General features: G+C 39.2%; 1 protein-coding gene across 1 annotated transcript in view; it reads left to right on the top strand.

The window, feature by feature from the left end:
• The window catches only part of MSH3 (mutS homolog 3), an 83,961-nt gene that overhangs the window by 3,885 nt on the left and 66,714 nt on the right, over window positions 1-13,362 (top strand). Inside the window, exons 4-8 of the mRNA XM_057385564.1 lie at window positions 1,574-1,786; window positions 3,122-3,238; window positions 4,001-4,120; window positions 4,641-4,784; window positions 5,774-5,940. Coding sequence (XP_057241547.1) covers window positions 1,574-1,786; window positions 3,122-3,238; window positions 4,001-4,120; window positions 4,641-4,784; window positions 5,774-5,940 — 761 coding nt within the window. The remainder of the gene's footprint in view (window positions 1-1,573; window positions 1,787-3,121; window positions 3,239-4,000; window positions 4,121-4,640; window positions 4,785-5,773; window positions 5,941-13,362) is intronic.

Genomic DNA, 13,362 nt, shown 5'->3' with positions numbered 1-13,362 from the left:
GACCTGTCTGGTTTTGTGTGAGTGTGGGATCCTGCTGCTGAAGTGGACAGCTTATGGCAAGAACTTTCTGYTGTGTTGAGGGATTGAGATGATGAAGGAGTGCTCAGCTGGAGAACACAAAACTGATTCTAGAGCTGGCTTGCCTCCCTTGGAATGGCTCCTTTTAGGTGTTGGTGTCTTGCTTTTTGTTTTGTAACCTTCCTTCAGCTGCTGACTTACAACCATCTCAGCAATTCAGCTTTTGTGTCTGTTTTYACTCCTTTTTGCCTTCTTTCATGCCCTTATTTCACATGCTTTGTCACAACAGTTTCCTGTAAAATGAGCCAAGGTCGTCCTGCTTGGCTGGCACAGACCTTGGGTTGAAGAGCRCCAAGTCCCTGGGCTGAGGATTTTGCAGCAGAGACATCTGAGCTCCTGAGTTCTGGGCACAGTGCTCAGCTTTATTTGTGCTGGGCTGTGTTCTCTTGCTTGATGGTGTGCAGATGTGGGGATTTTGCAYTTAGAGCTACGTGTTCTTTTTCCCCAGCTGTTCTCTGACCTCACTTTTTGTACATTCCCATGACCCAAAGTATATGATTTAAACTGTCTCTGTGTTTTTCCTGTTTTTACTGTTGCTGTTAAACAGTCAGTTCACTTTGTTTCTTGTGATCTGAATGGGACGCTTGATAGAAATGGAAATTTAATGGATTTGTTTGCAGATACAGAATTTATGTAATGACCTGATCAATTGTGTTTTGAATAGTAATGTGTAAAAAATTTTTGGAGGGTGTTGCTTTGTATTTTTTTTAATATTATCGGTACTTGTTGGTGAAATATAGGTGAGGAGGAACTTGGCTGTMGGTGAAATACACCTTTTCAGCATTTTTCTCTGCACTTCTGAACTCATTACTTTACTGATGATACAGAACAACACTGAGTTGTAGAGCTGAAGTGCTTGGCAAGAATAGGCTACATAATGTCATTGTGAATGATAAACTGCAGACAGAGTGGTCTCAAAGCCTTTCACATTTAAGGTTTCAGAAACTGTGGTATAGATTTTCTGTGATTAATTATTAAATTRAATTATTCTGGGAGACGTGCTGAACTTATATAGGAAGTGCAGATTGGAGAAGGAGTACGGTTTTGGTGGCTGAGACGGGGAACTGAGATTCAAATTGGTTTATTTCCTGATTTGCTGTGGATTTTTGGGACATCATTAATCTCTCCATGCCTGAGTTTCTCACCTGTACACTGAAGCAGTAATTCATCCTTATTTCAATGTATGGCTAGTTGTGACTGCCCAGCCTTTGCAGCCTGCATTGTCTTGGTCTGTGCTTTGAGTACCCTGCTAGCAGGGTTCTGATTTCACCTGATCTGTCTGAGGACTAAACAACTTCAACTTTCATGACTTTTTAATTCCTTTAATTTGAAATATACTGTATGCTGTAAATTCTATTTTAGTAGTTGGGCTGCAGCTTTGGGGGCTCTTCAATGCAAGAGCAGTCTTTAGCTCTGTGGTCTGTGTAAGCCAAGGGTGGGGGGCAATTGATTTGTTTCATGATTCCTAATTATATTTTTCACCTTTTATTTACAGGAGGCATTACAATGTAATCTGAGTCAGTTTTCTGCATCTCTCAAGTCCCATGAAAATACTCAGTGTGCTTCAGATACAAATCGTAACAGAAGAACCAAAACCATTTACACTCCACTAGAACTCCAGTTCATAGAAATGAAGAAAAAGTATAAAGATGCTGTTCTGTGTGTGGAATGTGGATACAAATACCGGTTCTTTGGAGAGGACGCAGAGGTAATTTTTTCTAAGGTTATGGAAAAATACTTGCATTATGGTGGTGTCCTGCTGGGTCAATGACTGCTCCCAGAAGGGCARCTTCTTTGGGGGAATAAGTGATGTGGGTTTCTTGGTTTTGTTTTGTTGCTTGAAATTAGGATAAAAAAATCTCTGCATGCTYAAATTGAAGATTATCCATTATTCATACATTATTTTGCCAAAATGACATTTGTTACTTGTAAGCACATGGTAGTGCATGCTATATTGTGTGTTGACAATTTAAGGTGAGTTCCTGGGATAATTATTTGTCAGAGCTAAAGTTTAAAAACTTTGAGAGGTGGATTTTCTATCACGGCTCAGAACTCTACTATGTAATATGTGATATTGGTAATGTTTCAATTTGAAAGATGGTAGTGTTGAAATAGATTAATCTATCAGGGATAGCCGGGGTATAGAGAGCATCTTGAATGTGTTTCAGATGTGTTACCTACACACATCAGATCTGTAGGAACTGGGAAGGATTTTATAACAAATGTAATTTTAAAGTGACGGTTCATAAATGTTTCGTAATGCTTTTACTTGTGATCTGTCCCAAAGTTGTTTCTACCAACCTTTGTTTGGTGGTATTTCCACACTTGAAACCAGTGAGAAATGTTGCTTGGTTACTGGGAATTCATTTTCTCCATCATATTTGTGCTCTGTAATTTGTCTGCTCATTTGCTGGTGTACTTAGAGTCTAGAAATAGAAATATGCAGTGCAGATAGAGAGGTCAGTGTTTGACTGCAGGTTCTGCTTAACACCCCATTCTCTGATCAGTGAGCACCTGCCTTTTTGCTGAGGGGCAAAAAGACACATCCAAATCGCACATGATAATGTCACATTTCAGTATGTGTTGTTACTCTTTTTTACCAASTATTTAGTTCCCAGTGCTGATCAAAATATTGATTTTTCGGTATGCTAGTTGGTGGCCAGGCTAATTCCATCTTTATGACCAAAAACTAAATGCCTTCATTCCTGCTGTGTTTTTAGTGATGTGAAAATCATTTGACCTTTTGTTGAGCTGTGTTTGGGACCCTCTGTGTGCAGCGTGGGTGGTTTACCTCACAGTGGTAAAGATCAAGGTGCGACCTCAAAACCTGACACCTGCAGCCTGTGATAGTGAATCCCCTGTTTATGGCAGCAGTGCTGGGACAGGAAGGTGGAGGGGCCCCTCCAGRCCTTCTCCTGGAATGTTTTCCCTTTGTCACTGGGCTTTTAATTGTAGCTGTGCATCACTGTTGTCATAGAGATAAGCTCCTTGCCTTCTTGAATTACTCTGTGACCTATTGGCTGCCTCTTGCTGTGCCTTGCAGATTGCAGCCAGAGAGCTGAACATTTACTGTCACCTGGATCACAACTTCATGACTGCCAGCATTCCCAGCCACCGGCTCTTCGTCCACGTGCGCCGCCTCGTAGCCAAGGGACACAAGGTTCCCCCTGACTTCTGTAAAACTGAGCACAGATCAGCACTGAGAGAACTTGCACTGCTTGTACCAGAACCTCATTTCAGCTGAGAAATGGGCAGCTTTGTTATCACMCTCCCCGCAATAGGAATGGCCAACTTCCCTTTGTTTCAATTTGTCTATGCTGGAGGTGTTGTGACCCTTCAGCAGATTCAGAGAAGTATCTTCTTTTTTTTCAAGAACAGTTCCAGAACAATTATACCCCAGTATTTCTATATGAAGTTTTTGCATTTTATAAGGAGAAACGTACATTTCCTCTCTCTCTTTTATTTTTCCTCACATCCTTGTTTTTCTTATCCTAGCCCAATCTTTTTTTTTTTTTTTTTCTGTGTCTTCCTGTTCTGGATCCCTGTAATTCTGTGGCTTTCTGGTGATAATCTCTTTTTCTGCTTCCTTTTCTAAGAAAAGGACTTGCTGATTCTAAATTGGATGCAGTAACCATTCTCTAATAAGAACTGATCTCCAGCTAAATTGTTTCGAAATAGGACAAGAAGCACAGGGACAGAAGTTGAGAGGGCAGTTAGGCGTAGGAAAGAGGTCAGAAAAAGCAGTGCCTTATAATCTCATTAGTARGATTGATGTGAGAGCCCTTTCTGTTTATGATGTATTCCAGCTTGAATTATACACTTGTTGTTTGCACTTCTTAAAATATTACCAGGTATATAGAATTATAAAAACAATAATTCATTACCAGAGGTCTAACTTCATGTCCTTTTTGTCTGCCTATAGGTTGGAGTAATAAAACAAATGGAAACTGCAGCACTGAAAGCTGCTGGAGAAAATAAAAGCTCTCTCTTCAGCCGCAAGCTGACTGCCCTCTACACTAAGTCTACACTTATTGGAGAAGATATCCTTTTCAAATGAACTTGGTTTCAAACTAACCTTTGGAGAGGCCTTGATTCTTGTATTAGCACCAGGATGGAACATGAGCAGCTGGTGGCTGGCATAAGAATGGCAGCAGGAAATAAAGTTCCTTTAATTTTATGTTGTGGTGAAACATCTTGATGGCTTTACATGTAATTTAATCTCTTCATGGATGTAGGTTTGTTGTGTTTGCACTCATTGCTTTCTGAAGTCAGGGAATGGATTTACCCAATCTGCAGTGTCCTGCATGTCTTGCCTGGAAAATGGAAGAATGAGATGCAAACAGCTTTTAACCAGTAAATTTAAATTCTTTTTTTTTTTTCCATTTTTTGTTTTCCTCTATCTCTTAACTTTTAAAATTTAATTTTTCAYACTAACTTACTAGATACCAGGAGCTAAAAAGATTGTTGGATTAATGTCTGGAAGTAGAAGAGTTAGATCCAGGAAACCCTGTGAATAATGCACCCAAGCCTCTGCACTGTTTTTTTTTTAACATTTATTACATGTGAACCCTTTGCTGAAGCTGGATGATTCTGTAGAAGTTGAAGAGGTWACAGCAGATGTCCCTGATAACTACCTCCTCTGTATCTGTGAGAATGGGGACAACCCGAAAGACAGGAAGAGAAGTGACATTGTTACAGGCATTATGGTAAGCTGGTTTCTCAGGAAGTTAGTGTTTTAGGGTTTGCGTAGGGCTGTTTTGTTGTGGGTTTTGGTTTTTTGGTGGAAGTGGGTGGCTACCTTGTTAAATTCATGGCTGTTCTGTCTTTTAGATTTTATTTTGCAGGGGAGTGGGAATTTTTTTTTTTTTTCTAAAAAAGAGGCACTTAAGGTAAGATATCTATGTGTGAATATGATGATTTTATATTTAAAAACTGCAGAAAAGGTATGGAGTTGATAGTTGAATATTTGTCAAACTGGATTTGCTGCTGTTTCACTTGAAAAACAGTATTTGTATTTTAACCAATCTTTAGTTCAGATACTTTACAAACTTCCATGTTTGTGCATTTTTAGGGTGAGTATTTCAAAGCTTGTGAGCACTTTTTTCCCCTACAAAATACTATTCTTTAGAGCATGAGACTTAGGACTTTTTACCATTTACTCCTTAGATTTGTATTGTCTTTTATAGTGAAGATTAAACTTGCAACTGTATACCAGCAAAACACAATGATCACTGAAGCCCAGTCAGCTGGTAATGAATTAATTAAAAAGTTTCTGGCTGTGCCTCTGTTGAATGTCACGCTGCAGCAGGGAAAGAACAACAAAAGCAAGTGTTCAGATTCCAGTTTGAATTACATGTGCATTTCACAGACTTCAGTTAACAGATTTGTCTGGTATTAAAAATTGAACAGTGATGGACTGGTAACAACAGGAGCACTTTTACATTTGTGAGGTATTGCTGCCACTTAACAAGAGAAAGTTGTGTTAGTGTTTGAAGTTACTGTTGTATCATGGGTTTGAAAAAAAACCACAATGGAGTTTTTTCATCTTTTGCTGTGTGTGGGGTGCTGTGTTGTTTTGCACTGTACACCGTAGATTTTCTTTCTGGCAGTTTCTTAACAATTTGAGCCTCTGAAGCACTCCCTGAAAATGTAAATATCTGTGCAATGGATATATATATATATTTCTGTTTGGCAGGCCATCCAGCCAACTACAGGAGAAGTAATTTTTGACAGTTTTCGGGACTGCGCTTCCCGCTCCGAGTTGGAGAGTCGAGTTCTACGCCTGCAGCCAGTTGAGATAATCCTTCCATCTAGGCTGTCAGATCAATCTGAAAAGCTCATCCACAGTATAACCTCCATGAGGTAYGTTCTCTTGGGGTTTTGTTGTGGGACTGTCTTTCCCTCAGCCGGTGGTGGAGCTGGGATCCAGAAGCAGGTATGGATGTGCTGTTCAGTCATGGCCCATTTCAGAGTGGCTGTTGTTTGCTGTAGCTGTTCCCAAATCCCACAGAATTCAGGGCTCTTGCTCCTAARCTTTATTTAGACTGAAGTTCATGGCTTCTGTCTCTGGCCTGTGAAAGTTTTGTGCACTTTAACATTATCATCATAATCCTGCCACCACACTTCTGATCACAGCATCTGCTGGAATAATTTCCAACCTCATGCACTTACCTTTCAGATCTGAAAGAGGTGTCATGTGGCTTTTTTTCCTGTTTGTTATAATTTTAAGTCTCTAAAAGACATGAAACTTGRATTTCTGTTTATGTAGATAGGTGTAGAAAACCCTTGCAACTGGTATTTCATCCTGTTTGTCCTAKTGCACTATCTTGATCTTGGGTACAGACTTGGAAGTACTGTGACTGATAATCTCCTTGCAGACTGATAATCTCTGTATATTTCAAGAGGAAATTTATTACCTGTTTTCTGTGTCAGTTTTGCTGTGTAACAAAGCCAGAACAGGATGTAATTTTTAGGGTGATAGACRAAAGATGAAGCAATCCTCTGAGCAGAGGGGTTGAAATGTTGCAGATGTAATTTTTTTGAGAAAATTTCAGTTTCTTATTGTTCTGGGGCTTTTTGGTTTTTTTTGGTTTTTTTTTTAACCATGCAGTTTTGGGCTGTAGAGAGCTAGGTTAGAGCTTGACATTTCAATTTTGAATGCAATGGTCATTCTGGTGCCGGTTTGGGAGAGCAGTTTTGTTTTTTTTTCTTTGTGGGTTGGCTGGTTTTTTTTTTTTTTTTTGTGCACAGTTGAGAATGTTAATGAGTGGCTTCTTGTTTTTATGAAGACAAAAAATGCCACCCATTAGCTGATTTTGTGAACAGGTATTAGTTTGTAGTTTTTTCACCTTACCGGTAATTCACTAGGTAGCTTTCCAGTCTGAATGCCTTAATTACATGAGAGTGACAAAAATAGAGCACATTATTGCACTACACTTCAGTAGCCTCATTTTAAAAACAATTCTTTGTGGATTTTTTTTTTTTTGTATCAGAGATTAAACCACTAGAGGGCCCTGAAGTATTTCCTAGTGATTTCAGTGATTTCAATATGCTGCTTTCTTGTGCTTTTAATTAGGCTTCAGTTTTGCRCAATTTCTTTTGTACAGTTGTAATTTCCTTTTAATGGAGCTTATCTGTAGAATTCAGGTTTGGTTRTTGGCCCAATACCTGGTGATTTCATCCTTTCCCAGCTCTTTTCTAAAAACCTCTTGTTGAGAATCTTCTGTGAGCTGAGAAAAGTTTGATTTCTGCAATTTTTTGAAGACTTTTAACTAAAACCATGGGAACTAGATCTTATGCTTCAAGAAGGCTCTTCATCTCTTTTGTGTGTTAGGGATGCGGCAGAAGAACACTGAAATGATAAAAGCAGGGTAGAGATGAGGGAGAAATTGTCCCAGGAGAGCAGAGCTTGGAGAGGGGAAGAGAGGAGAGAAAAGGAGGGGATAGAAGAGGAGAGAAAATAGAGGAAATAGAAAAGAGGAGAGAGGAAAGGTCTTTCTGCTCCTCTTGTGTGGTCTAGGAATTGCACCAGGGATGATTTGGTGTTGGATGTTGCATATTAGGACTGGGCATTAAGTGACCAGGGTGATGTGGCCAGCACARAGACTGTGCTTATGGTTTCTAAAAGAATAAAATAAAATGTTGAGCCAAGGTAAAGCACTGCAGCTTTATGAGAGCAGATCTAAGTTGGTTCAGCACCCAGTTTCACTGACAGGAGTTGAAAGTSTCTGTGCTTCCCTTCAGTTTCTGTGAGATTTTTTTGTATTCTTTCGTATTCTAGGGCAGATTTAATGACTAGGAAATACTACTCAAAGACACTGAGCTGGAGGCCAGTTAAGAGCCTTCCCTCAAAAGCAAAGCTTGTATTAGAARTAGGTTATGAAACTTGGCTCAGGACGGACTGTTCTGCTGGGTACTGTCCTGTTCCCCATCTGTTGGTAACATCTGTTTGCAAGTSCTGACCCRTCTGGAGCAAAATCCTTTCATGGTTTTGATTTTGTTCTTTCTAGAAAACAAAAGGAARAACAAAGAAAAAGTCTTGCCTTTAGAAAAATTGTATGTTTTTTTCAGAAGAACACTGTGTTTTGTACTCCAGGTTCTTCCTAGTCAAGGGTCAGCACCCACCCTCCTTGATATAGTGGCTCCTTTAAAACTGGCATGCACTGGTCTTTTGATCTTGTTTTTGAGGCTCCTTTTGGATATTTTGGCTCTTCTCAGGTACACCTTTCTAATTTTTTTTGGAAAATTCAGTGCATCTTAGGAGTGCTCTGTATTTCCTCTTTTTTCCATTTGCCCTTTTTTTGCGGTGTTTCATTCTCTAGCATGAGAACACACTGATCACAGATACCTCACCTCCAACCCAAGAGATTCCACCCAGGTTTTGTTTAAGCTGCAGGTGGGTCTGCAGCTTGTTGCCCTGTGATAACTCCAAGATTCTGAAWGCAGGATTCAGGTTTCTGCTCTCTCCTGAGYCCTGCAGTGGYCTTTGGCCTAGAGTTTGTTCCCTTRAATTCCCTTCTTTTTCCAGCCCAATGAGAACTGACCCATCCTTCCTCTCAAGGCATGCTGTAGCCCCTCAAGTAGCTGATCCTCCATCATTATGTTCAACACAAGCCTTTTTWGTGTTTCAGGATTTCTGCAAATGTCACTTCAAGGTGTTTCTGCCAAGTTCAGTGYATACAGTCCTTTTCTTTAGCAGTGCCCTTTGCTTTTAGCTGTATCAGTTGAGGTCTCTCAGGTACCTGCTGGACTCCACTGGTGTTTTCCTCTCTARTTTCAGCATTTGTGCTCTCTTAGACTGAACTATACACATTCATTACACTTGGCCAATAGTGGTGTGCAGCACTAATTGCTGACATGAATGGAGTAATGGATTTATGTCATCAGTCAAGTAGAAACAGCTGGAATGAACTCTGACTTGTTAGTGTATATGAAATTCTCTTACTTTGTGGGTCTTTATATGTGGCTGATGGTTTCCCAGATCAGAGGATGCATTAATGATGAGGAATTTCTTTTACCATGAAGGAAATGGGCATTTATTTACATGGTTCRGTTCCTGAGGTTTGCAGATGAGCAAGGATGGGGGTTTGTGGTGGCACAAACAAAACTCCAAAGGGTTACAGTGAGAGTAAGCAGCATTTCATTAAATGGCAGAACAGAGGAGTGAGGTTTATTTAAAGTGCTGGTGATCATAAAAAACAGTTGTTTCATGGTTTGTATAGCTTATAATATTCCTGTGGGTTTTTAAGTAAAGGCAAGCTGTGATAAACAACTTGAAAWTGTTTTGTGTCAGTGGAAGCGACAAGCAGTTGAATTTGCAGCAGGAAAGAAAAAAGCAGCTGAGGTACAAAACCAGCAGTTGAGCTATTTTCTGTAAATGTAACCCCTAAAAGCAGCAGTGAACAGATGTGTATTGAGCAGAGAAGTGTTTTGTGCTGCTGAGAGTCCAGCCTGTCACCTGGGCAGCCCAGCTGCTTGAATTGGCCATGTCAGAGCTCTCTCCTTTTGAATGCACAGGGGAAACAACTCCATGACAGTATTAGCACCTAATAACCTGAAAGAGTTGTGGGATAGGTTTTTTTTTTCAGTTTAATCCTATGTCAGTCATGAAATGATGCTGTTCTCAATACTGGCATTCATTATTATTTTCTGCAGGTGGGGGAAGCGTGGGGCTTAAATCTCGTTTGACAAATGTTTTCTGTGTGAAGTGTACTCACCTGCCACACCTGCCTGCCTGCCCCTCACAGTTTGGGGCATCCTCTAKGTGGGATTACTGCTCCCCTATGCTCGTGGAGCTGTTACAAGAGGCAGTTGCAAACCCCTGTGTCCAAATGCAGTGCACAGCACTGTTCAAACCTAGAATGATAAATCAGATAAAAAATGTTAGCTTTGTCTTTACAGCAACAGCTGGCCTTTGCAGGCCTTGCCTTGCCCAGCCCTTATGYTTTCATAAATTCCCCGAGGCCAAAGCCCTGCTGAGCTTCCCCAGACTCACACCTGGTTCAAAGATGCATTATTTCTTATGTAAGRAAATATTTCTTCTGTGACTGCAAACAGCATGGAAAGCATGCTTTGTTCAGCGGCTGTACATGTGGCATTTGTGCACTGATCAGTAATATTCATGTGTTTGGATTTTTCTTCCCCTCACCCTTTGAGATAAAAATTACTAAATGAGGAATGATTAAATCTTGAGCTTGATGCTCATCCAGTTTCTTCGTGTCACGAAGTGAACTTTCCACATAGGAAAAACTCCTACCTCATAAAGAGAAGCAGGGAAAATAAAACTTTAAAGCCTTGGTTTGCATGTATTGGCAACTATTTGGCTTATTATTACAGAATAGATCAGAACCTGTAGGAGGTGACATTTAAATTATGGTACTTTTTTTGTTCTCTCTGGTTGTGATGTTGCTTGTTTTTTCTCTTAGTATGTGTTCATATACTGTGATTTTTCACATATTCAAATGGAGAATGACTCTTAAGCTCTTAAAACTGGCGTGCAAGTTTAAATCTTCTTTAACAGTCTATGAATGTTGGCATATTTGTTGAAGTCCTAGCGTTTTCTTTTTAATAAGTACTTCTTGTTCATAATTTATTCATCTTTGAAGCTGACTTGGGATGTAACTCTTTTCCTGTGACAGTGGATAACTAATATTGTGGATAACTTTGATGTGTTAACTTCTCAGACATTACTTCTTCCCACACTTCCTGCCCTGTTAGTGCCATGAGTTGGAAATTGAGCAGTTTTAATCTGAATAATGTAAGCGAGATAAATATGTGACAGAGAGAGACTGAGGCTGTGTGTGTGTCTGACGTTCAGGTAGCAGTGATGTGGAGCGAGGAGAGGAATGAAATCRTGGTTCCCAGCCCCTCCTGAGCTGGGGAGGAGAGAAAGGCCATGGGTGTATTTATTTTTCATAAACCCAGAATATATTCGTTTTCCTAATTTTGAGGAGAATAAAACTCAAGTGGGTTTTTTTGTGCCATCAATCTACWGAACTGATTAATGTGAAAGAAAGTGAGCTAGGAAGAGGAAGAAAAGCCTTTAATTTAAGTGAGACWGTTATTTAGCTGTCAAAAATCCTTACTTAGAGTATTAATTGATTTGTTCAGCTGTTTTAATTGCCTGAAAAGACAACACATGCATTTTCATCTTGAAGTGGTGAAGTTAAACCTCACCATAAAGCGTTCTGTGTATATTGCACTTGCTCCTAATGGATTTGAGAAAAAAAAAAAAAACAACCCAACTTGGTTTGTCTCTAAAATTTAATGCTGGGATTGGTGCTTTGAGTTAATCTGGTGAAAACAGACCTGTGTGATAGAGCAGTCCAGGTGTGAGTAAATTACACATGGCTCAACCTTTGGACCCAGCCAGAGTCAGGCCACAGACCTGACCTGGCACCAGAGTCTGAATTCTAATGCCCTTGGGTTGCCTAAGTAAAGAAATGCTTTCAGAGCCATCATAATCAAATGCACTTATCATTAACTTCAATTCAGTTATATTTTGGAATGCATGTTTTGGAATCTGCTGTTCTATTCTCAAAATCTTGATGTGATTTTGTAAGCCGTGGCAGAGAGGAAGCTACCCACTCTATATCAAATAATAATCCTGTGGTGTGTAATTAGCTTCCTCTCAAATATTATTGATTGCAGAGTAACACTTTCGATTTTTACATGCTGAGGAAGGAAGTTCCAGAATGGAATTTCACCAGGACCTTTGCAGTGCTCCTGGGGAGTAAGAGTTGTCTCTGTGTTCCACTGTCCCTTTCACATGATCATTGCAAAAGTTTTTGTGGCTTCATAGAGAACTCCAGCAGGTAAAACAGAGAAAAGAGAAAACCACAAACACAAAGAAACTCTTCCTTTTAATATAATCCTTTTTTTTTTTAATTTGTTTTTTAAAGAAAGAGAACTTGATTGTGACCATGTTGACAGTTGTACCATTTCAAGYCAGCTGTTGAGATGGGACTGAGCAGGGAGCTGAAGTTCCCTGCTTGCAGCCCATGCACAGGAAGGATTTAAAAAATATGAARGAATTAATGTGTATTAATAGGGATGTCTTTTCAAATGCTTCTGGCTCATCATTGGCTGTGAGCAAGATCTAGACCTGTACCCTTTATGTCAAGCTGGGTGAAGGGAATTCTTGTGATTTTGTTGGGAACATTCTTACATAGACAGATTATACCAACAACTTTGTGTATTTTAAAACACAGGTACTGAATGAAAAGAAGGGTCTTTTGTGCCTTGTGAGCAAAAATCCTTTACCTGGCAAAAAAATCTCAGTTTCATTTAGTAGCTTTATTCCTCTACTCCCTCTAATATTGTAACCATTTAATTGGTTGGTAATAATAGAATATTTATTGTTCAGTTTYCTTAGGTCCTGAGTCACAAAATCTAGCAAGTTGGAGTAAGTATCCATTGTCTGTAGAATTAAGGCACTATTTTTTTTCTACAATTTTTGACTTATTTTAAAAACCCCAGGCAGAACAAACACAACACTCTGGCACCTCTGCTTTCAGTTCACTTCTGCAGATGTGATGTGCAGCCTTGAGGTACTTAAAATTATGTTTTGAGCTGAACCATTGCCAGCCCGGAAAGTGTAAACATGAGATAAATTGAATTTCAGTTTTGAATTCTGATCTCCTTTTTTCTTTTTTTTTTTTTTTTTTTTTTTTTTTTTTAATTTTTTTTTTTTTTTTTTTCTTAAAAGCATACCATTTGGCCTATGCTGCCTTCACTTTTTTCCTTCAAATGTTATTTTCCATTTATAAAATAATTTTAGTTGCTTTTTGTAGCTGGCTCCTTAATGGTAAATTCTTGGAAATCAGGAAGAGTGCATAGTGCACAGCATCTGTTTATTCCATGCTAAATTAACTCATGGGSAGAAGAACTGCCTTTGCTTTTTCACTTGTGTTGTTTTTCCACAGAATGGGAAATCAAGGTATGTTGACATTTCTGGTTAAAATGTCCCGCTCTTGAATTCCAGGAACGTGGCATAAGAAGAAAATACTTTATATAGGGGTTATTCTTGTTAATACTCTTTGTATTTACTCTGTTAGAAAGCAGACTGTGTTTAAGCATCTTTGTACATCTCACRGGAAAGCCTGAAATAATTTGTTGAAAAATTAACAAGTTGAATTAATCACATTTAATGGACTCTTAAATCTCTATCAGCTTATCAAAGGAGACATTAATTGCAAGTGTAATTGACCAGCCAGATGTATCCTATTTTCTGTCCAGCAGCCTCTCCTGAAACTATTACAAAACATGCAAAGCTCTTTATCTGAG

The sequence above is a fragment of the Malurus melanocephalus genome, unplaced genomic scaffold (assembly GCF_030028575.1).
Source record: "Malurus melanocephalus ecotype Western Australia unplaced genomic scaffold, MMel_1.1 scaffold_844, whole genome shotgun sequence".
NCBI lineage: Eukaryota > Metazoa > Chordata > Aves > Passeriformes > Maluridae > Malurus > Malurus melanocephalus.
The sequence above is the reverse complement of the archived record's forward strand: the minus strand, read 5'-3'. Positions and strand labels throughout refer to the sequence as shown.